Source organism: Notolepis coatsorum (genome assembly GCF_963971535.1).
Source record: "Notolepis coatsorum genome assembly, chromosome: 6".
Lineage (NCBI taxonomy): Eukaryota > Metazoa > Chordata > Actinopteri > Aulopiformes > Paralepididae > Notolepis > Notolepis coatsorum.
The window spans coordinates 115686173-115710317 of NC_140170.1; the positions used below are offsets into that span (position 1 = coordinate 115686173).

A 24145-nucleotide genomic window follows, 5' to 3' on the forward strand; every position below is an offset into this window, starting at 1 on the left:
TTTATGCGGTCGGCCGGGAAGTTTTTTTTATATCTCTACCAGTGCATGTGAGCGGATCGGAGCGTGAGCGGCGCGGGGCGCGGAGCGGCCGGTTTTGACGTGAGCGAGGAGTGGGTTTTAAAATGAGTCGGCGCGACGTCCGGAGCGAGAGTTCTCCTCCGCTCCAATCCACTCCAGGCCGCTCACAGTGGTTTAACACTGTTGATGTAATATATACATGCAGTACAATGTCAAAGCAACAGATGGCGATGTACAAACATGAAGGCCATTTTCAACCAATGAGAAGGGTTCAGGCTTCGTCACTGTAGAGACGCCCACCATAGATATCTATGACGCCCACACTCACTCTCCTGTTAGAAAAGGTATCGACGCCATTGTTGTTGACGTTAGCTTACATGCTAACGTTAATGGCAGCGACCATAGCATTGTGGCTCGGCTAGCCTATCATCGCTTAATAGAACTAGTGAATGGATAAACAACGTTATTTAACATTGCAGAATGGCTACAATTACAATGCGGCTCAATACAAACAATTGTTAAGGGGCCCAGGGGGTGTAGACTGTTGTAGTTTGAGCTCATTTACACCATGCTCCAAAAAAGAAAAAGAAACTGCCGAGCGATCTGGCGCGGGGAGCGGGGAGCGCTCGATTCAAGGTGAGTGGGGAGCGAGCGGAGAGCGACTTGGGGGCGGGGTCAACATGAGCGATTAGCGGAGCGGACCAAGCTTTAAAGAGCGAAGAGCGGATTTCTCGGCCGCGCCGATCCGCTCACGTGGTCTGATCTCTACCGAGCGCCAGCTCACTAGGCTAGCTTGAGGGCTCACATGCATCTCCGGGGGGAGATGACTGGGTAGAGCAAACATCGGCGGGGGGGGGTTCGCGTCCGTTAGGTGGGCCAGCAGGAGCTGTGCGTTCGCGTGCAGACCGTCTTGGTGGCGCCCCCTGTGATGTTTTTTGATCGAAACGTGTACCTATCCCCCTCTCCTTTGGTGAGGGGCGGCAGCGTGTGAGGGCACGGGACTCATCCTGGTCGCACCGGACCAGATCAGTTCAACCCAGTGCCCGCCAGGTCACAGATACGTTCTGATTAACCCGAAGGGCCCTGAGCTTTTCCGCGATGTTCATGGTCCCACGAGATTATGACATTGTGCACGGCATGTCGAACACCCTCCCCTCCCCCCCGCTTGGCGGGTGGGCCGCCGGGGTACTGTTTTTACAGTCAGCCCATCTAGGCGTGCCTGTGTAGTTCGCAGTCCGGGCGCAGGTCGAGCTCTGCTCTTGTTACCTGTCGGCCTGGATTAAGGGATCAACCTCCTTTTTGGAGTGTTTGTCTCCCCGGTGCGCCAGCCGACCCCACGAGATTATGGGGGGAAGCCCCCTCCTCGGGAAGTTTCAGAGCCTCCTCAGGAAGTTCTTTGGAGCCTCCGCACCCCCTCAGCGGAGCCTCCTCCTCAGAGAGAGAACCTCCTTACAGAGCCTCCTCCTCCGGGAGTTTTCAGAGCCTCTTTCTCAGGGGGTCCTCACCGCGTGCCAGGCGGAGAAGGCCCTGTCCGATACGCTGGCGGTGTAGTGGGTGGTGTCACCAGTGAACGCCTGGAGAGGTCTCGATGCCACGGCCTCGTTGACCTCACCAGGTCCCTATTCTTGGGGTCCTGGCCCCCGGACTCGGCGGTAAGCCCCGCCTTGTGTGGCCTGGGGCTGGGAGCCCCTTCGCGCCCCGCTGCTACGGCTTCGCCCGTGGGGTCGTTTAAAAAAAAATGTACCCCTTGGAATACCTCGCGGGCAGCGTCTGGGTTTAGCGACCCCGACCTCACGAGGTGTGGAAGCGGTAACGCAGGCTTTTGTTTTCACGTACGTACCCTGGTAGCGTGCGGGGCGCGCGGTCGGGTAGTCGCGGGCTCTTTTGTCCCGCAGTCTGCTCACCCTGTGCGTTCGTTGGGTGCTGTCCCCTCTTTCGCACAGTCTGTGTCCTGTTCCCCCCCCCCCCGCCCCTCACTAGGGGGGGTGGGGGGTCCCGGACCCTCCCCCGTGTTCTGATGGTTGTAGGGGACCTCAGCGGGTACATTTGTGGGGCTCTGTGTTCCAATAGAGCAGAGCGTAAGCTACTACGCTATATAACGAAGGTTATCCTATAACTCTAGTTATATGAGTAGTAGCAAGCGCTCTGCTCTCACTCACTGAGGACCCCTATTGGTCTTCCGTTTTAACGGTCAAGACTAGGGAAGAGCAGAAGTACGGTTACACCCCTCGCTTATATACATGGGCGGATCTGGGCTTGTGGCAGAACGTTTTCAAGATCACAATAAGTGATAGGGAATGTTCCAATAGAGCAGAGTGCTCGCTACTACTCATATAACTAGAGTTATAGGATAATCTTCGTTCAGTTTACCAAAATAAATGTTTAAACTATTAAATATTTTTTTTTTTTTTTTATTTTAAATCATGACATTTTAGTTTTTAAACAAATTTGTATTTTGTGTTATTTAATTATTATTTAGTTATTGCACTGCACTGGCAGTTGAACTGAACTGAATAGTATTTAAAAATATATATATATTTACTCTGCACTGAACATTGAACTGCACTGGCACTGTTATTAAATTGAGTTAAAAACATAATTTTGTATAGTTTATAAAATATTAAATCCGAAAACGTTAAAAAAAGAAATCAACAGAAATCAGAAACTGGTTTCATAGGGCCCTAGTGGTTGTCAAGTAGTTGCTAATGCAGCACAGAGGGACTATAATGAAAGGCAGCAGTGAGCAAAGCATAAATAACATATTTCTTTATATTTTAATGTCAAAAATATGAATAAATGGCACATATATGTATGATAATACCCAAGGTCAATGTTCCCTCTAACGCTCCCGCGCACATCTGAAATCTGTCGCGCACAGAAACGTTTGTGTAAAATATGCATGTATTTAAATTGACTGGCGCGTTGCACCGAATACTACGGTACCCTGTTGCGTGTGACGTTAGAGAAGCCAGCTTTCAGTGCTTTGTGGGCGTCGCTACTGCGCTCACACACAACGGATGAGGAAGCGGACAGATCCGACCAGCATTGATTCTGCTCACAATGCGAAAATGTACATTACAGATGAACTGCAGAGAAAATTCCCAATTTACCGTCCCGGTCGAGACTAATTGGAAGCGGAGTGCAACGCGTGCAAAGCTTGACCATATGTTTCTGTTTCTAATAAAGGTGCTGGTGATCTCAAAGCTCACATGGACACAGAAAAACATTCCAAATAAAGCTGTGCGAGGCGAGAGTTTGATGGCAAAGTTGATGATAAGATGCTTGTTATGATGCAATCATTCTAACAATTATGTGTGTAATAAATTTGTTTTGTACACTAATTGCAAGTTATGCAAATGTGACAAATTCAAAACGGCATAGTGCACTTTTAACTTAGCATCTTTGTGGGTGTTACTGTTTTATAATTTACATTACATTGAAAAGATACAAAGATATATTTTTTAAAGCTGGATTTTCTAATACAGAAGAGGTATTATTTAGAACATTACTTCATATTTTTCTTGTTATTTATTTTGTCCAGTAAGACTTGAAAATATATATTTTGTCATAGGTTGATTTAGTTATTTTCTTGAGATTTGTCAGATAGATTACTTTAGGCATAATACAGCATGTTGAGTAACTTTGGTTATAGAGAGATATTATTTTGTTATAAAATAATATAAACTAATTTTATATCCATACAGAGGAGGCATACTTTAAATATATTAAAATGATAAGACATCTTTGAGTAAACTTCGAGTATCATTAAGTATCTTGAGGCTGAAGGCACAGTGTCCTCTTTTAAAAGAAATCACAATATGGTCACCCTTGAAGTCGCATGATAATTCACTTAATAAAATAATGACGAGTCAGCCTCCTAAAAAGACAAAAGTTAGTGACACGACTCACACCGCAGCCGCCAAAGTAAGGACTTTGCTCTGTATCATCAATCAATGGTCAAATAAATATTTGATTAAGGAATATAATATGCCTTTTTGTATTATTTCGGTGTATCAGCAAAATTTATAGATTTTTATGTTAGACATTGAGGGAAATTAAGATTCTCAGATTTTTTCCGCTTATCAACTAACCGGTTAATCGGCAGGTGACTTATGTTGCTCAGTAGTAGCTGATGTCTGCTCAGGCGGTTTGAGTGTTTGCTCAGACCGGAAAAATAAATTAGAGGGAACATTGCCCAAGGTGTGTGTTTATAGAAAAATAATGCACCTCGCGGAGGCAAACCCTGGGTAATTAGCCCTGCGTCATGCATTCTTTTTCAATAACCGCACACCTTGTTGTGTATAAGATATTCCTTCCCCTTGGGGAAATGTGGGCGTCATAGCAGCATGGGAGAGGGGAGGTACAGATATGGGCAGGGTAATGGTAGGAAGACATAAATACTGTATATGTACCTCCTTACAGAGCCTCCTCCTCCGGGAGTTTTCAGAGCCTCTTTCTCAGGGGGTCCTCACCGCGTGCCAGGCGGAGAAGGCCCTGTCCGATACGCTGGCGGTGTAGTGGGTGGTGTCACCAGTGAACGCCTGGAGAGGTCTCGATGCCACGGCCTCGTTGACCTCACCAGGTCCCTATTCTTGGGGTCCTGGCCCCCGGACTCGGCGGTAAGCCCCGCCTTGTGTGGCCTGGGGCTGGGAGCCCCTTCGCGCCCCGCTGCTACGGCTTCGCCCGTGGGGTCGTTTAAAAAAAAATTTACCCCTTGGAATACCTCGCGGGCAGCGTCTGGGTTTAGCGACCCCGACCTCACGAGGTGTGGAAGCGGTAACGCAGGCTTTTGTTTTCACGTACGTACCCTGGTAGCGTGCGGGGCGCGCGGTCGGGTAGTCGCGGGCTCTTTTGTCCCGCAGTCTGCTCACCCTGTGCGTTCGTTGGGTGCTGTCCCCTCTTTCGCACAGTCTGTGTCCTGTTCCCCCCCCCCCCCCCGCCCCTCACTAGGGGGGGTGGGGGGGCCCGGACCCTCCCCCGTGTTCTGATGGTTGTAGGGGACCTCAGCGGGTACATTTGTGGGGCTCTCCGCTCTGTGTTCCAATAGAGCAGAGCGTAAGCTACTACGCTATATAACGAAGGTTATCCTATAACTCTAGTTATATGAGTAGTAGCGAGCGCTCTGCTCTCACTCACTGAGGACCCCTATTGGTCTTCCGTTTTAACGGTCAAGACTAGGGAAGAGCAGAAGTACGGTTACACCCCTCGCTTATATACATGGGCGGATCTGGGCTTGTGGCAGAACGTTTTCAAGATCACAATAAGTGATAGGGAATGTTCCAATAGAGCAGAGTGCTCGCTACTACTCCAGGGTGTCCGCGGGACCTTAAAAAGTCTTAAAAAGTCTTAAATTCAACTATCAACTATTAAGGCCTTAATTTGTCTTAAAATGTCTTAAATCCGACTTTCGGAGGTCTTAAAAACATGCCATGTCATCTTATGTTTCATTGTGAAATCTGGGGGGAAACTATTATTAACGGGAGATAAAGTCAGACTTTTTTTTTCTTTCACGCAAACGGTACGCTGCGCAGTGGGGCGGAACCAATTTATGGTCCTTAATGTGTGTCGCCGTCGGGAGCTATTTCAGAACACCGGAGCATAGGTAACACGTTATTCAAGCCGTAGCGATAACGCTGACGTTTAGTTTAATTGATTTGTATTTATTTGCACTCGTTAATTTAACATGGGAAAGTGCAAATTTAATGAGAACTGGCTCGAAAACCCTCTGTTTGCACCGTGTGGTTGGTCCCAGTGAAAGTACGAGGCCCGCTGCAAACTCTGCAAAAAGGATTTTAAACTGGGAACGATGGGAATAAAAGCAGTCGAGTCACGCATGCACAGCGCTAAGCATGTTACCTCTACAAAAACCCGCCTGCAGACAACTTCAATATCAAATTTCTTTTCGACGCCGTCCACATCAACTGCTCAGGGACAGGTAGGTCTACCACCAATTACATCTGCACCTGTCCGGGTAACGTTCGGCTCCACGCCAACCCTTGAAGCTGAGGTACTGTGGGTTCTAAATACGGTCGCAAAGCATCAGTCCTACAATGGAAATGAGGGACTAGGAGAGGTGTTTCAAGCGATGTTCCCTGACTCTGTTAGGATCTATGCGTAACAGTACTGTATATTTGCATATCATGTATGTCACAAATGTAACGGTAATATATACCTGTATGTCATGTATATCCCTATGCCATAAATGTCATGTATGTTGTGCATGTCATAAATGTCACTATGAATTGAAAATGGGGGACCCTGATGTAAACAAGACAAACGTCTTTCTCTGGTCTGCATCCCCTTATTATTGTGTGTATTGAGCTGTACTGTATTGTACCCATTCTGAAATCTGTTAAATAAAGTATTCATTCAACCAAACCACAAAAACAAAACAACTGGATGAATGAAAACTTTATTTAACAGATTGCAGAATGGGTACAATACAGTACGGCTCAATACACACAATAATAAGGGGATGCAGACCAGAGAAAGACGTTTGTCTTGTTTACATCAGGGTCCCCCATTTTCAATTCATATTGACATACACAACATAGAATAGATAGAATAGAAATACTTTTATTATCCCGTGGGAAATTTGACACTGCAAATCGCTCAACATTTAAACATTTAGACAGGACAGGTCACGAATTAGAATAATAACACAAATCAATAAAGTTGCCTAGGATAAGAGTAGAGTAAAATAGAATAAAAATGAAATAAAATATACAGAAATAAATACAGTAAAAACATACATGACATCATGACATACAGGTATATACTGTAGTACTGTTACATTTGTGACATACGATATGCAAATAATATACAGTACTGTTACCCAGAGATCATAACAGAAAATATTATATATATATGATGGGGATGAGACTGTACATTAGGAGGAGGGGGGGGGTTGGACATTTACGGTGGCCAGTTTCGAATTGCAGCCTCCCGTAGGTGCTCTTTAAGAGCGGTTTTGAATGTGGGCAGGGGTAAAGTGGGTTTTAGGAGTGAGGTTAAGCAGTAGTCTGACCAGTTTGTTTTGTGATGTTTGTAATCTTGTTTTTAGTGCCTTTGAGGTGCTTTGGTACCATGAGGTGCAGGCATAGTCGTAGTACCCTTGAATGAGTGTACTGAGAGTACCCATGATTTTTGCCATTTTGTTATCGTGAAATTGGTATTAAATTTAATTCTGAGTGGCATTAAAAAGTCTTAAAAAGCCTTAAATCTGACTGGGCTAAACCTGCAGATACCCTGTACTCATATAACTAGAGTTATAGGATAATCTTCGTTCAGTTTACCAAAATAAATGTTTAAACTATTAAATATTTTTTTTATTTTTTTTATTTTAAATCATGACATTTTAGTTTTTAAACAAATTTGTATTTTGTGTTATTTAATTATTATTTAGTTATTGCACTGCACTGGCAGTTGAACTGAACTGAATAGTATTTAAAAATATATATATATTTACTCTGCACTGAACATTGAACTGCACTGGCACTGTTATTAAATTGAGTTAAAAACATAATTTTGTATAGTTTATAAAATATTAAATCCGAAAACGTTAAAAAAAGAAATCAACAGAAATCAGAAACTGGTTTCATAGGGCCCTAGTGGTTGTCAAGTAGTTGCTAATGCAGCACAGAGGGACTATAATGAAAGGCAGCAGTGAGCAAAGCATAAATAACATATTTCTTTATATTTTAATGTCAAAAATATGAATAAATGGCACATATATGTATGATAATACCCAAGGTCAATGTTCCCTCTAACGCTCCCGCGCACATCTGAAATCTGTCGCGCACAGAAACGTTTGTGTAAAATATGCATGTATTTAAATTGACTGGCGCGTTGCACCGAATACTACGGTACCCTGTTGCGTGTGACGTTAGAGAAGCCAGCTTTCAGTGCTTTGTGGGCGTCGCTACTGCGCTCACACACAACGGATGAGGAAGCGGACAGATCCGACCAGCATTGATTCTGCTCACAATGCGAAAATGTACATTACAGATGAACTGCAGAGAAAATTCCCAATTTACCGTCCCGGTCGAGACTAATTGGAAGCGGAGTGCAACGCGTGCAAAGCTTGACCATATGTTTCTGTTTCTAATAAAGGTGCTGGTGATCTCAAAGCTCACATGGACACAGAAAAACATTCCAAATAAAGCTGTGCGAGGCGAGAGTTTGATGGCAAAGTTGATGATAAGATGCTTGTTATGATGCAATCATTCTAACAATTATGTGTGTAATAAATTTGTTTTGTACACTAATTGCAAGTTATGCAAATGTGACAAATTCAAAACGGCATAGTGCACTTTTAACTTAGTATCTTTGTGGGTGTTACTGTTTTATAATTTACATTACATTGAAAAGATACAAAGATATATTTTTTAAAGCTGGATTTTCTAATACAGAAGAGGTATTATTTAGAACATTACTTCATATTTTTCTTGTTATTTATTTTGTCCAGTAAGACTTGAAAATATATATTTTGTCATAGGTTGATTTAGTTATTTTCTTGAGATTTGTCAGATAGATTACTTTAGGCATAATACAGCATGTTGAGTAACTTTGGTTATAGAGAGATATTATTTTGTTATAAAATAATATAAACTAATTTTATATCCATACAGAGGAGGCATACTTTAAATATATTAAAATGATAAGACATCTTTGAGTAAACTTCGAGTATCATTAAGTATCTTGAGGCTGAAGGCACAGTGTCCTCTTTTAAAAGAAATCACAATATGGTCACCCTTGAAGTCGCATGATAATTCACTTAATAAAATAATGACGAGTCAGCCTCCTAAAAAGACAAAAGTTAGTGACACGACTCACACCGCAGCCGCCAAAGTAAGGACTTTGCTCTGTATCATCAATCAATGGTCAAATAAATATTTGATTAAGGAATATAATATGCCTTTTTGTATTATTTCGGTGTATCAGCAAAATTTATAGATTTTTATGTTAGACATTGAGGGAAATTAAGATTCTCAGATTTTTTCCGCTTATCAACTAACCGGTTAATCGGCAGGTGACTTATGTTGCTCAGTAGTAGCTGATGTCTGCTCAGGCGGTTTGAGTGTTTGCTCAGACCGGAAAAATAAATTAGAGGGAACATTGCCCAAGGTGTGTGTTTATAGAAAAATAATGCACCTCGCGGAGGCAAACCCTGGGTAATTAGCCCTGCGTCATGCATTCTTTTTCAATAACCGCACACCTTGTTGTGTATAAGATATTCCTTCCCCTTGGGGAAATGTGGGCGTCATAGCAGCATGGGAGAGGGGAGGTACAGATATGGGCAGGGTAATGGTAGGAAGACATAAATACTGTATATGCAATCAAATTAGATCTGAATATAAGAAATATGAGGGGTGGGGGATAAACAGTATAAAGAATATAATTAACAATATGAGAAGTAAACTGTGCAATCAAAGGTGCAGATGAGGGTCTATATGCCCCATCAGACAGTTATATTATACTGTACGTTACAATAAATATAGGCATAAATAATTTTAAGTAAACGGTATACACAAGGTAACCCTAACTGGCAACACACACCGTATACACCTATAAACACACAATTAAAAACAAGGACAATCTCCGGTATGTTGATTGTTTGCCTTTCTCTATCTGAATTCTCTGAGAGATGTTCATATTTGAGGTAACCTAAACATAATGATTGGTGGTGATCAGATATCCTCCAGCCAATCATTTCGGGATTTTGAACATTGTGCTTCCGAGCCTCATTACAGTGCTTTAATCTGCTTCATTTCAGTTCATAGTTTGTTCATGGAATAACTTTGACCAAACCAAGCTAACTTAATTCTCTGTTCTTTCATTGCACAAGTAATCTTAAATCTTTCTTTTCACACTTTACCCAAAAGGTTCCAATTTGGGATCAGTGAAGATAGGACTCGCCCAATCACTGGTAGATATGAATTATTATTTTTCTTTTTTGTGTTTTTTTTATTGTATTTCTTTATTGTATTTGTTTTATATTCAACACCTATCTCTAAATATAGGCATGGAAACCTTGTTGAATGCTCCTCTTCATGCCTCCCAGCATATAAATAAGGTGAGCTTAAAGCTTCAATCTGTGATTTTCTGTTTCCCATATTGATGTGTAGGATATTCCATACATTCGAGTTTAATCTTTAGATGGAAAAGATGCTAATTGGAACATTCTTACCGCATTGTAAATCAGAATACAGATCTATTTTGCCACCAGTGTTTACACACACTACCTACATAAATACAAATACAAACAACATTTTACAGCCACAAAATACAGCAAACTGATTTAAGAATGCATCTTTAGCTGTTGTCTAGTGTTAGTCATTGTATCAAGAGCTTAGCCAATCAACTAGAGAAGGAAAACATGTCTCTGTACTTATATCTAATTTCTGGTAGTGGGGCTACCCATTTGTTAAAGTTTGGATCACTGATTAGGCCTTTAACACATTAATTGCCAACAACGAGTAAACTCGTTTTTATGATCGTTATTTCTTTTATTCGCTATTGGCATTCATAATTCATCCAGGAAGCCTCCGGGATCCAGCTGGACCCTGTATGATATTGCAACGCCTCAATACCGCCGCCTGGTGGATTTCGGGCGAGTTACACTCCACTCTAAACCGGAAGTGGTGCTCGGTGCATCGGGGGAAAAGCTCCGCCAGAGATATCTTGTAACGTGGATCAATATACACACCTCAAGTGCATTGGATCGCTTTCGAGACGCAAGAATCAATATGCTTTCGCCGTTTATTGCGTCATACAAACGGAAAATGGATCTAGCAGATCGACGTCAAATAATTGAGAAATTTTCTCCAGACGCATCGGCCACTAGGGATGGGTACCGAATTCGGTACTTTTAAAGGTACTTACCGAAACATGTCGGTACTACAGAGTATCGATTCACGTGAGATACCTTAACACATTGGCGACCGCTGGGATGCGTCTAATATAGTGGTTGAGGACCAGCTTTTGTAAACAGACCGGTGTCTTTTTGTACAGCTAAATCTATATTTTATAGTATTGCTATCTGTCCATTCTCATTGTCAATTGAGTTCATAAACCGTCCCTTCAAAATGGCTTAAAGGAAAAAAAAATCATCAATAGGTTGTCATTTTATAGCGCCGTGAATATAAGCATCGTCGTTTCTGATAATTTTATTGTCAGTAACAGCATTCGTATTACTAAAAACGGTTATCAGCCCGATCGGTATGAAAGCATTGCAGGATCAAGCTAAAATGTACGTCAGATCGTTCTTACCTGTGATCGAGAGTATTCCAAAAATAATATTCCAATTGTTTGATCGCCATCTGGTACATCCAATGTCGATTTGGTCCACGGCATAATCCACCACAACATATGGACCGGGGATATTTGACGCGCTTCAATGCAACCGGGACAACCATTCGCCTTGGCCGACAAGGAACAATTAAACCCGAGACATTTGGCCGTCCCACAGGCGAAGATACAAAGTTACAAAGGGTGCTCGATACCGCCATCTAGCGGGATGCGGCCGGTATTGCACCTTAGCCACCTCAGACTCATTCCATATGGTAACAACAGGCTCCCTGGGTGGATAATGAATAAAAATATCGGAAGAGGTGAGGGTAACGCAAGCATTGGTTCTGAAAGCTAACATACTTTATGAACTAGCAGAGCTACATAAACATCACTGTAAACAATAAAACTAGAATGCATACAGTATCTGAAAACTAGAATGCTAGTTGTGTAAACAAAAACGCAGCTAAACTGTCTCTCAGCACAGCATCAAATAGTGTATCCACATCTTGAGCTGCTGAACACGGTTTGGCCCATTTCTCAGCTGTATCCAGGCGCTTTTTGTCAATGAAACGCAAGTTGCGTGAAAACCAGCATTTCCAGGAACATTGGCAAAATCGATCTCTAAACAATGTTTGTATGTCTCCTCAATGGTATGATTCTGGCCTGGTAGGTTAAGCCACCATTCAACACAGTTTCTATATCTATCCCACTGTCTGTGTAAAATCTTGTACACATTCTTTCTGAATGGACGTGAGATGTATATAACATTGTTTAGAAACCTTTTTGCGAACTTTAGAAGGTGTTTTTTGTCCATTTTCGTCCTCTTCTGATGTAACGTTACTCTGTGGATGTCATATTTGTTGTCGCTCGACGGCCGTATCCTCGCAACAAAGAGCTACTATTGGTTGAGCGCAAGATACGTGACCAAACCCGCACCAATTACGTCAAATAAAACTATGCAGTGACCAAGTATCCGTTCGCGAGGAAAGATCTAGTCCCGACTTTAAAATTATGATTCCGCAAAACGGGCAGGATTGTAAATGGAGAACTTTTTAATCTACACCAATATATCTTTCACCCAGAGTGAAAATTGCGTAGTCCGTCGAGGTGGGAACGGGATGAAACGATACAGCCTTCACTTTACAGCCTATACGAATGTTCTTAATCCCTGGGGGGAAAGATTAGAGATGCTCTGAACATGATGATAGCTACTTGACATTTGAAACTTGAAACATGACATTCAAATTCAAAGTTTTCAAATTCAAAGTTTTTATCTGTGCTTTTATTTATGTTAAGTGTTGTTTCTTTAACAGGAGAATGTCGTGGTCTATGATGTCCAAGATGACTACAAGGATAGGATGGTGATGTTTACTGGGGACAACGTCCTTCCAAACCTGGGAGAGAAAACTGTGATGTTTTGTGGTGAAGACGCTGGAACCATGGATATGACGCACAGTGACACTATATTCATCAGCAATTATTCAGAATCGGACTCAATTCTACCAGACCAACACGGTGACCTGCCTACATGTGGGAGTCTGGGTTCTGTGTTCTCCTTGGAGAAGAAGAAAGCGGAGGCTTCCGCTCCAGCTAAGAACACATCCTCGTCAGCCCAAGGTTTTCATCCAAATTTTGCTAACTACCTTGCTAGCCTCTCCAAGCCAAGCGGCACCAGGTCTAATCCTGTGCCGAGCAACCCCAACCCTAACCCTAATCCTGTGATGAGCAACCCTAACCCTAATCCTGTGATGAGCAACCCTAACCCTAATCTCGTGATGAGCAATGTGGCGCTTGGCGCCACACTGTCCCATCATGAAAAAATAGATAACAATGAATTTTTTGCCCTGCTTAATGCGCAGAAGGCTAGAATAGATGAAGAGAACCAAGCTCCAACTTTCACATCAAAGGTGATGGAAAAGCCACAAAGCAAAATCAGGAAGTCTGTATCCGGTATTACATCTACCAGAAGTGTGGTCTTTTCAGAATATAATGATGACATGGATATGACTGAAGCCCTCACTGGCCCCACAATAGAATTGTATGAGCCCTCTGGACATGGGAGCCAAACAAAGGTGACTATAGGACTGCAAAGCGCTGAAGTACAGGCTTATACACAGACTGACCCAGGTGATATGGACATCACAAAGAGCCGAACGAGGAGCAGATCGCACCAAAGTTTGACTAATTTCACTGGAAATCCCATGATCGCTCAGGTATTCTATAATGCAGATAGGACCTTATGCCAGGAAGAACGTACAAAGTACGATACCTCTGATGACATGGAAATAACCAGAAGTCAAACAGTTGCTATTGACACCAAAAGCCTCCACACAGGCAATCCTTTGCAGAACACAAATAGGAAGAGTCTGGCCTTCATGGTCCCTCCTAACGAAGCCAGTAATGTCTCAGAGGATGACTGTGGGATGGATATGACTAGAGCTCTCACTGTATCCATTGATAACATTTCTAATTCAGCTGGTTCAAGAATGTCTGCCAATCCTTTAGACGGTCTGCTCCCCCAAACAAATCACAAAATGGAGTCAACTTTCAAGCAAAGAGAATTGGATCAAACTGTATCCTATTCTGACGACATGGAATTGACAAAAAGTCAGACCGTTGCCATAGACACCAAAAGCCTCCACCCAGTCAATCCTTTGCAGAACACAAGGAGGAAAAGTCTGGCCTTCATGGTCCCTCCTAACAAAGCCAGTAATGTCTCAGAGGATGAGTGTGGGATGGATATGACTAGAGCTCTCACTGTATCCATTGATAACATTTCTAATTCAGCTGGTTCAAGAATGTCTGCCAATCCTTTAGACGGTCTGCTCCCCCAAACAAATCACAAAATGGAGTCAACTTTCAAGCAAAGAGAATTGGATCAAACTGTATCCTATTCTGACGACATGGAATTGACAAAAAGTCAGACCGTTGCCATAGACACCAAAAGCCTCCACCCAGTCAATCCTTTGCAGAACACAAGGAGGAAAAGTCTGGCCTTCATGGTCCCTCCTAACAAAGCCAGTAATGTCTCAGAGGATGAGTGTGGGATGGATATGACTAGAGCTCTCACTGTATCCATTGATCACATTTCTAATTCAGCTGGTTCAAGAACGTCTGCCAATCCTTTAGACAGTCTGCTCCCCCAAACAAATCACAAAATGGAGTCAACTTTCAAGCAAAGAGAATTGGATCAAACTGTATCCTATTCTGACGACATGGAATTGACAAAAAGTCAGACCGTTGCCATAGACGCAGAAAGCCTCCCCACAGTCAATCCTTTGCAGAACACAAGGAGGAAGAGTCTGGCCTTCATGGTCCCTCCTAACAAAGCCAGTAATGTCTCAGAGGATGAGTGTGGGATGGATATGACTAGAGCTCTCACTGTATCCATTGATCACATTTCTAATTCAGCTGGTTCAAGAACGTCTGCCAATCCTTTAGACAGTCTGCTCCCCCAAACAAATCACAAAATGGAGTCAACTTTCAAGCAAAGAGAATTGGATCAAACTGTATCCTATTCTGACGACATGGAATTGACAAAAAGTCAGACCGTTGCCATAGACGCAGAAAGCCTCCCCACAGTCAATCCTTTGCAGAACACAAGGAGGAAGAGTCTGGCCTTCATGGTCCCTCCTAACAAAGCCAGTAATGTCTCAGAGGATGAGTGTGGGATGGATATGACTAGAGCTCTCACTGTATCCATTGATCACATTTCTAATTCAGCTGGTTCAAGAACGTCTGCCAATCCTTTAGACAGTCTGCTCCCCCAAACAAATCACAAAATGGAGTCAACTTTCAAGCAAAGAGAATTGGATCAAACTGTATCCTATTCTGACGACATGGAATTGACAAAAAGTCAGACCGTTGCCATAGACGCAGAAAGCCTCCCCACAGTCAATCCTTTGCAGAACACAAGGAGGAAGAGTCTGGCCTTCATGGTCCCTCCTAACAAAGCCAGTAATGTCTCAGAGGATGAGTGTGGGATGGATATGACTAGAGCTCTCACTGTATCCATTGATAACATTTATAATTCAGCTGGTTCAAGAACGTCTGCCAATCCTTTAGACAGTCTGTTCCCCCAAACAAATCACAAAATGGAGTCAACTTTCAAGCAAAGAGAATTGGATCAAACTGTATCCTATTCTGACATGGAATTGACAAAAAGTCAGACCGTTGCCATAGACGCCGAAAGCCTTCACACAGTCAATCCTTTGCAAAATAGAAAGAAGAAGAGTCTGGCCTTCACGTCAGCAGCAGGACCAGCCGACATATTGGGTTCAAATGGAACCCTTCTCTCAGAAAGTGATAATGGTATAAAAATTACCGAAGCTTCAGCCACCACAGTTGTTGTGGAAGAGGGCCATCTTTCTGATAAGGGGCACCTCAGAAATTATGATAAGTTTATTATGGATTCAGGAGACATGGATTTGACCAGAACTCAGTCAGTCATTATTGATTCTGAAATTGGGAGTCACAGGGTTCCCTTCAAAGCAAGTAAAAGTATGTCATCCCAACATGAGAGGACTGTGACTCTAAGAGAAGTTACTACTCTCTCTGATAGAAGTGCTCTTGTGGATATGAAAATCCATCTTGGGCTTGACGGCTCCAGACACAAGACGGACCTATCGCACTCTGATGATATGGAACTGACGAGAAGCCAGATGGTTGCTCTTGAAACAAAACACATTGATGTAGCAGATGAGACTCTGTTTAAGAAATCTGGTAACCTGGACAACTTCCCCCAATCAAATGCACCATTTGAGGCCCTGTCAAGTGTGTTGGAAGAAGATGATAAAATTACATTTACCAAAGCTTTCACAACGAATATTGAGCAGCTGGATACAGCAAAGGAGGCAATGATGTCCTCACAGCTACCCGAGGTTCCGTTTACAGAAACAACCACTGTTAACCCTCCAGATCCTCCTAACTCAAAGGAAATGGATGACCAAAAATATCCTGAACTGACGCATGAAAATGTTTTATCACAAGGCTTGGAGAGCTCTCCCAATACACGCCCTGCAGCTGACCAAGTTGATGATTCATCTTCAAAGACTGCTAAGTCTAGAGGTAAGAGTTTAGATCTACTAATGTCTAAGCTGAAGCGTTTGAGCGGCATGCATGAACCCACCAATATATTTGCTATGGACAGTTGTGCTGAACCGTTGTCAAAAGTGGAGAAGGCATTCGACAAAAATGCTGGGAAAACCAAATCTCTACCCATTGGTGACCGCGACATGATGGGGATAACGGACGAAGCAGACAACGACATGCAATCTGAATGTTTTACTGGAGAGGAGCATCGCTCTGTGACAGCTCCTCTCAACGTGAAGAAGAGTAAAGGTCTTATATCAAGACTGTCGATGGGTAGCTTTATGCCCAAGCTCCCGCAAAGAAACAAACCAGCGGAACCGAATCAGATGGAGTCCAATAGCCGGAATTCTGTGCTTGATGGTAGGAAGACAAACACCCTGGACATCAGTCATGAACTGAACAGTAACAAGCTGATGGACATAGGGGACGAGGCTTTTCCCAACATTAGCAGTGAGGAGGATTTGTCAGAAACCATGGACACTAAGTCTCCTCAGGAAATCAATGGAGAAGAAATCCCTCACCAAGGGCACAACGTGGACGTTTTGGAGGATACATTTTTCCTTGAGCAGTCCTATTCCTATGTTTCCCAAAGCAAGAAGAGACCTGTCCCAGAAGATTGTCATGAAGGCACCAGGGAGGATGAAAAGAGAAGGAAACAGACTGTGGACAGGATCCAAGAAATCGTACGTCAAATTCTTCTTTGATCTTTTTATTATTTATATTTAATTTAATCTTTATTATTATTGGTAGTTCTTGTTGGACAGATTGTTTTTACACATTTGTTCTGTCTTGCTTCTTTGCTAGGGGCCACCATCTCAGATTGTGATGTGCAACAGCATTACTGCAGCTCCAAGCATTATGAAGACCATGAATTCATCCTGCAGTAGCAACACAACTCATCTCAGATGTGAAGCAACATTTGAGTCCAGTAAGTTTCCTTTTAAAGCAGTTGTCAGTAGGTTTCTGATTCACCAGCCACAGTGCAGTATTTAAAGGAACACGCCAACATTTTGGGAAATTAGCTTACCGTCTTCTCCAGAGAGAGACAAGAAGATGGATACCAGTTTCCTCTCTGTGCGTTCAGTAGAAAGCTATCCGGCTAGCCTAGCTTAGCACAATGAATGGAAGCGTACATGACCGGTTAGCCTTTGGGAGAGGTGTTAGTTGGACAATACCTAGGCTAACCGGTCATTGCCGGGAAGTGCAGCCAGTTTCCTTTTGTTAAACGATTGTACCGTTCAGCTCGCAATCTTAAGCAATTCTTGCTCCTCTACATGTGATTGAAGCAAATTAGCGAATCTCTTGTTCACTGTACCGATAACTGGCTTCTGTTGTGAACAGAATCGTTCGGGAATTGGCACTTCAGAGCGCTTCGACGTCCCAGTGTGTCTCTGGCATCAGTTTGTTTATGAAAGATCACATGTAACGCCTTCCAAACAACTTCCTAATTATTTGAAAATAACTGGCTCAAGCTCGCAACAAGAAAGGGGAGACCGGCACAATTTAAGAAATAACAAGAATTTATTTATGTATATAATTATCAGCCAATATTAATGAGTATCAGTGTGTAAGCAGTGTGTGGATGAGAATGTATGTGCAGCATGAATGTTGTAAGTGTAAAACCAAAGGAAAGCTTCTAACCAAACAGTAACAAACAGGTGGAGAGAGATCCTGTGAGACAGGGACACAGATCAGAGCAAGCAAGCAACAATGTGGGGGAGGGTTGTCACACTGACCATATGAAACTATGTTTGGAGACTCCACTGACTTCCACTAGCATTGCTAACAATTTCTACCTCCAATATTTCAAAAACCACTGGTGCCATTACAATTGGCATTGAATGAAATTTCAATGTTTGTGAAATCAGGATTTTAAATAAAATTAACTGTTCCTTTAAATGTCCCTCCCCCACCCCACACACACCCTAGCTTTCCAACAGAGTCTCTTTCAGTCCCAGCTTGAAGACACTGATGACTACACCGATGATGTGGGAAAGGTATTTTGGAAAATGTCACTTAAGATAAGCAGTTGATTTTTACATGAAAGTTATTTCATTGGCATTTACCCTTTTTCTTTCTTTTTTACAGAAAGTTGAAGATGAAAGCATAACAGTGTCAGAGTTCTTCAAACTCTTTAACATTGACTTTCTCATCCATCATCCCAGACAGAGCATTCTCCCAGGCAAAGTAATAATAATAATAACTTTATTTGTATAGCACCTTTCATACAGGGGATTGCAGTTCAAAGTGCTTTACATCAGTAAGAAATAAGACATAAAATCAGTGTAAAACAAGCAGCAAGAGCAAAGCATAAAGTGGGATAAAATAATCCAGCTATATTAATCAAATCATATCAGAACCTCATGTTCCAATAGGCTTCTGTAATCTGTTACAAAACATGATACAGGTTATAGTATGCACCCAGTGGATAGTGGGGCGTAAAAAGATAAAAGTAAATATAAGTAAAATAATAGCAAGGGTAAAATGAGCAGACATATAAAATCAGTTTTTCACATTAGGATCTAACATCCCAACAGGCCACCTTGTTTATAGTTTGATTCCGTTTTAGTAGAATGTAAAAGACATGAATGATGAAATGAGCACAAAGTGCAGACATACAGTTTCTTTACAGTGCAATAAAATTGTTCTGGATTACTGTTACTGTATAGTTCAAAGCTGTCTTTACCTTCTGTTTGGTATCCACAGTTTAAAACCTGACAGTATGGATGTATTTTATTCGATATATACTAATTAGGGTTGTCCTCTACTGTTAGATAACAGTGTTTCTAGCCTTTAATCTTTTCTCTCACTCGTCACCTGCTGTTCTGTGACTGGCCTCCGCGTTGTGTCATTTTACTTGGATATCTCATTAGCTGTCTCACACTGTATCAACCCCTGTTAGTACATCCGTAGTCAGAAGAAACGACACTGCAATGTGATCTCTTTCCTTAGATCCTCATGTTTATTTTCATAAACATAGCTTCGTACCAGATGTAACCAATTCTGTAATGTCCTTGAACAGTCTTAATTCATTCTTCTCCACCGTCTCTTATGCCATTAGTCCAATGGTTCTGGGCCTCGTCGTAGCCAACAACCATTCCCTGTTAGCCGAAGCTAGCGATGATGTGTCACTTCCCCTCCCCCACCCAGCGAGGGTGAGGAGGGATCAAAGTCTCTGATCAACACATCTGCTCGCCTGTGCGTCGTGTCTCAATCTGGCTAGTCTCCTGAAGACGCCACAGTTTACCGTCTTCAAGTTGATGTCGACCTCTCTCTCTCTCTCGTGACTGTTACTATGGCAACGGCACGTTTGACCCAAATCACTATAGCAACGGCGATGTGACTACACCACCATGTGAGAGCCCAGTGCCGCTGCACACAATGACCTTGGCCTGCTTGAGAGCTCAGCTGATAACAGGCCCTCGTCTGCAGCCTCACTGGAGCCAGACATAGTGACTGGTACTGTCCTCTTACAACTAATATCTAATAGCAGATGCTGTCACCCACCGATATCTACATTATATACACATTGAAAAACATAGATTCCTTCACTACTGAATGAATACATTATTGGTCTACTAATAGTTATGGAAGTTAGTCAACCAATTGAATAATTGATTGATCAACTAAATGACCATGTTAAATGGATTCTTCAGATTATTTTAAAATCCTAGCCCTATTTGCAATTGGTCAAATTTACTTCAACTTCCCAATGATGTTGTTGACCGGTAGTCTCCTTTCTCAGCACAATTCATGCTGTCCCTCATATTTGTTCTGGAGTGGAGCACATCATGAGCAGCAAATAGGGCTAGGGTTCCAAAAATCAGAACCATCTTTTAATGTAATTTTATGTCCAGTATTGCTGAGTAACTGGCTCATTCAAACGAACCTAATGACATAAGTAATGAGATTTAATAAAAATCATTAATTGACATGAAGGTCAATTGACATGAAAGCCTTGATATTACCATATTGTACTGAATATAAGATGACCCCACTTTTTCAGTTGTAATTTGCGGAAGTTTTTTTTTTTTTTTTTTTTTTTTTTTTTTTTTTTTTGGAACACATTTTTTATATTCTCTTTTTTTACATGAAACGAGACAAACAATACAGTAATAATCAACAATAACTCACAGGACAATAACAGAAATAACAATAATGACAGTCCGGTAATTAAATCAGAATGAAAATAGACTAAAAGACATAAAAATAATAAATACAATACCATGGACACTCGCTCGCCCCCCCCCCCCCCCCCCCCCCCCCCTCAGGACCCCAACGTCTACTTCATTCAACACCAGAAAACTCCAAATGTATATGCGTTCCTTTGTCTTATCCACCACAGCTACCCATATTGCGATGCTGGCTTCATTAACACCTAAAATCCGCGCAGTAGATATCTCTAGATAAATCACATCGAGATAGGTGAGAATGCATACCTTCGGGCACATTTTATCAAAAAAAAAAGGTTTATATTCATTATTTATTTATAGTGCTGGTGTAGTAATGGGTTTATTTTATTCAACTTTTCTAGCTGGTGTCGGATGTGGATTGCCAACCAGAGGACTTGCTAAGAGACAGACACATCACCCTTCCTAAATACAGGGTGTATGAAGCAGACTGCCAGAGCCTCACAGACAAGGTGGTCGGGTATGTACATGTTGGACTACTTTCAATAAAGCGTCTACATTTACAGCAACACTTAAAAATCAGGCAAGAGATACTGGAGCACACGTATTATTATTATATTATCACTTAAATGATTTATTATTTGGGGGCGGCCGGGTAGCACAGCGGACTAAGCGTCTGTCTACCACCGCAGAGACAGTGGGATCGAACCCGGCTGCCGCGGTACCTCTGGCTTGGTCGGTCGTCCATACTGACACAATTGGCAGTGTCAGCGGGTGGAAAGCCGGTGGGGTGGGTCCTGGTTGTTGTAAACAGCGACTCCTACAGGTCGGTCAGGGCGCCTGCACAGCGAGGGAGGGAACTGGGGGAGGTAGTGTGATCTTCCCACGCGTTACACTTCCCCAGTGAGAGTCCTTGCTGTCAGGTGAAAAGAGGCTCCTGGCTGTCTCCACATGTATCGGAGGAAGCATGTGATAGACTTCAGGGCTCCCTAGACCGGCAAGTGGGGGGCAAATGCGCGCAACGACCAGGAAGGGGAGGGGGGAATTGGCATAACGACTAAATTGGGATGGGAGAAAAATACAGAAAAATAGGAGGAGAAAAAGTAGATCAAATTTTTTTTTTATTAATAAGGCGCACATGACTATCATTTTGACACGCACTCATCTTCTTCAGAGTCGAAATGCACTCTTTGACTCTGAAGATTAAAGTGAATGGTGTGCTGCTCCAGCGTCTTCTTTGGGTTCAGTCTTTAACCCTTTCACTGCGACAATACAGAAGGTTTCACTGCCACACGACAAGGAGTTAACCCTTTCACTACCACACTACAGAAGGTTAACCCTTTACTATCACACGGTTACCGGGTTAAGAAGTGTCCCAGCGAGCTGTTCCTGTTGCATTGTCCAATTCTGAGAGAACCGGTCTCCAGTGGCAGAGTTATTCCTTCAACTTTAAAACCAGTGTTTAAGTGATCCCTGGAGATCCCATGTTGCTCTCTTCCCCTGTGTTCCGTTAGCTCAGCATGCTGGAGGTTGGAAAATGACATGGAACATTCCTACTTATATTAAAGTCTAATGATGATCATTTTGTCTCTCCCCACCAGGTTGAAGGTCCGAATGAAAGACCAAGATAAACTTCTGAAGAATGTCAACAGACCACTTTGGGAGGCAATGATAACTCTTTCAGAGGAGGAGGTATGTTGGTACTTTAGTGGTTTATGAGATATTTGAAGCAGAAAACTTAAAAACCACACTGGTACAAGCGCTATTTTGGATCCACTGAAATTACTCCTAGTTTGACATTTCAGATGGACTTCTTCTTAGACACACGCACTATCCCTTTTCAAAGGACCTTGCCTGTCTAATTTAGATTTGACCAGAGATTGCCCCTGTCTTTAACTCATTTTGTGTTCATAGATGTATACAGTGAATGGTTTAGCTGATTTCTGCTTACCTTACTAAATGTCGTTCACTCTGCCATTGATGTTGAAAAGGGGTGGGAAATTCTCTGAGACTTGAAAGGTGTTTGAAAGTTGCTAGGCAACGCAGCCTTCTGAAAACCACGGGTTGTGTTACCTTTGCTAACACGACTACAAAACCTGCACGTCAAACTTTTAATAGCTTGCCAGTAGAGTAATACAGTAACTTTAGTGAACATAAAGGTGTAGTTGTTTTCACAAAGTACCTATCGCTGCTGGCGGGACAAAACCTCATAACTCCAAAAACCCAACTTTTCAGCAGATGAAAAAAACGAATACAGATTTGAGGGCGAATAGAGTTACGAGGTTTAGACAGATGATTGGTTTAATGCTTTCCCATTGTTTAAACTTTGTAAAACCCACACACACATATGGAGGATGATCTACGGAGTTGATTTATAATAAAAAAATAAAAAAAAATTAGTTATGAGGTTTTGTCCCGTTGGCAGCGCTATGCTAATTTATAATGGATTTCTAATTGATGTTGAAAAGGGGTGGAAATATAATAAATGTTCTGGGGTTTTTAATTCTCTGCTCGTTTCATGACAGTCTATATAATTATGACTATTTTGTGTCTACATCACTGCTGTTTATTATTATTATTATTAGAGACATAGGGGTGTAACGGTACACAAAAACCACGGTACGGTACGTACCTCTGTTTTGAAGTCAAGGTTCAGTATGGGTTTTCGGTACAGTGGGGGAACGTTTGGCTTTCCATGTTCCACTCAGGGGTGATGTGTGCAGTAACTAAAAAATACATATATATTAGATTGTGAAAAAACAGCCCCCGGTGGGCGGTCGTTAGTGGTTAACATACCGTTGTATTTGTTCGGTACACTACACAGCCGTTCGGTACGGTACGGATACGTGTACCTGAGACCCCGTTGACTTTCACTGGAACAAATGTAACAATTCCTACTCCCAATATCTCAAAAAACTATTTGTGAGTTATTTTTTACAACTGAAATGACACACAGTTCATGATAAATCAGAAACACTTTGAGGGATTCATTTGGGCAGATTCTTAACACATTGAGTGCCAGCAGGGGGCGCACGATTTATCGCTCGAATGCCAGCCTTTTGGGACTGATTTTCCGATATTTCATGATCTTCGCGGAGCTATTTCTATATTCTATATTATGGCTATGTGTCTAATACGCCCGTTGCTTATCAATGACTTGCTTGCAGTCAACATGTATGATTGTTTTTTCATCTGTACAACATATACTCGATGTACAACATATACTCGATGTATCGCGGCTTGTTCTACATGAGATGTAGTAAATTACTATATCGTGAACATCGAGTATATGTTGTGTCACGTCGCAGCTGAGATGAGACTTGCTTTAGCGCAGAGCTTTCCTATCATTTCATTATAGACAGACCAGCGCGGACCTTCATTGACATGCAATTGTAATTTCATTAGACAGACTAGCGCGGACCTTTAATGACATGCAATTTAATTGACGCAAGCAATGGGCTAACGTTAGCTGCTAACTTATCCCATGACTAGGCTAACTATCGTTAGCTGCTAACCCTAAAACTTCGAGATGAAGCCATATTACAAGCCCAAGACTTCCCTGGCTCGCATTAGGCCTGGCAATTTTTTTTGACATTGCTATGTCTATACATTGG

General features: G+C 42.3%; 1 protein-coding gene across 1 annotated transcript in view; it reads left to right on the forward strand.

The window, feature by feature from the left end:
• The window catches only part of knl1 (kinetochore scaffold 1), a 60764-nt gene that overhangs the window by 12731 nt on the left and 23888 nt on the right, over window positions 1-24145 (forward strand). Inside the window, exons 6-13 of the mRNA XM_084317208.1 lie at window positions 9903-9946; window positions 10041-10093; window positions 12624-17084; window positions 17206-17329; window positions 18331-18398; window positions 18490-18588; window positions 20936-21051; window positions 22133-22223. Coding sequence (XP_084173334.1) covers window positions 10043-10093; window positions 12624-17084; window positions 17206-17329; window positions 18331-18398; window positions 18490-18588; window positions 20936-21051; window positions 22133-22223 — 5010 coding nt within the window. The 5' untranslated portion in view covers window positions 9903-9946; window positions 10041-10042. The remainder of the gene's footprint in view (window positions 1-9902; window positions 9947-10040; window positions 10094-12623; window positions 17085-17205; window positions 17330-18330; window positions 18399-18489; window positions 18589-20935; window positions 21052-22132; window positions 22224-24145) is intronic.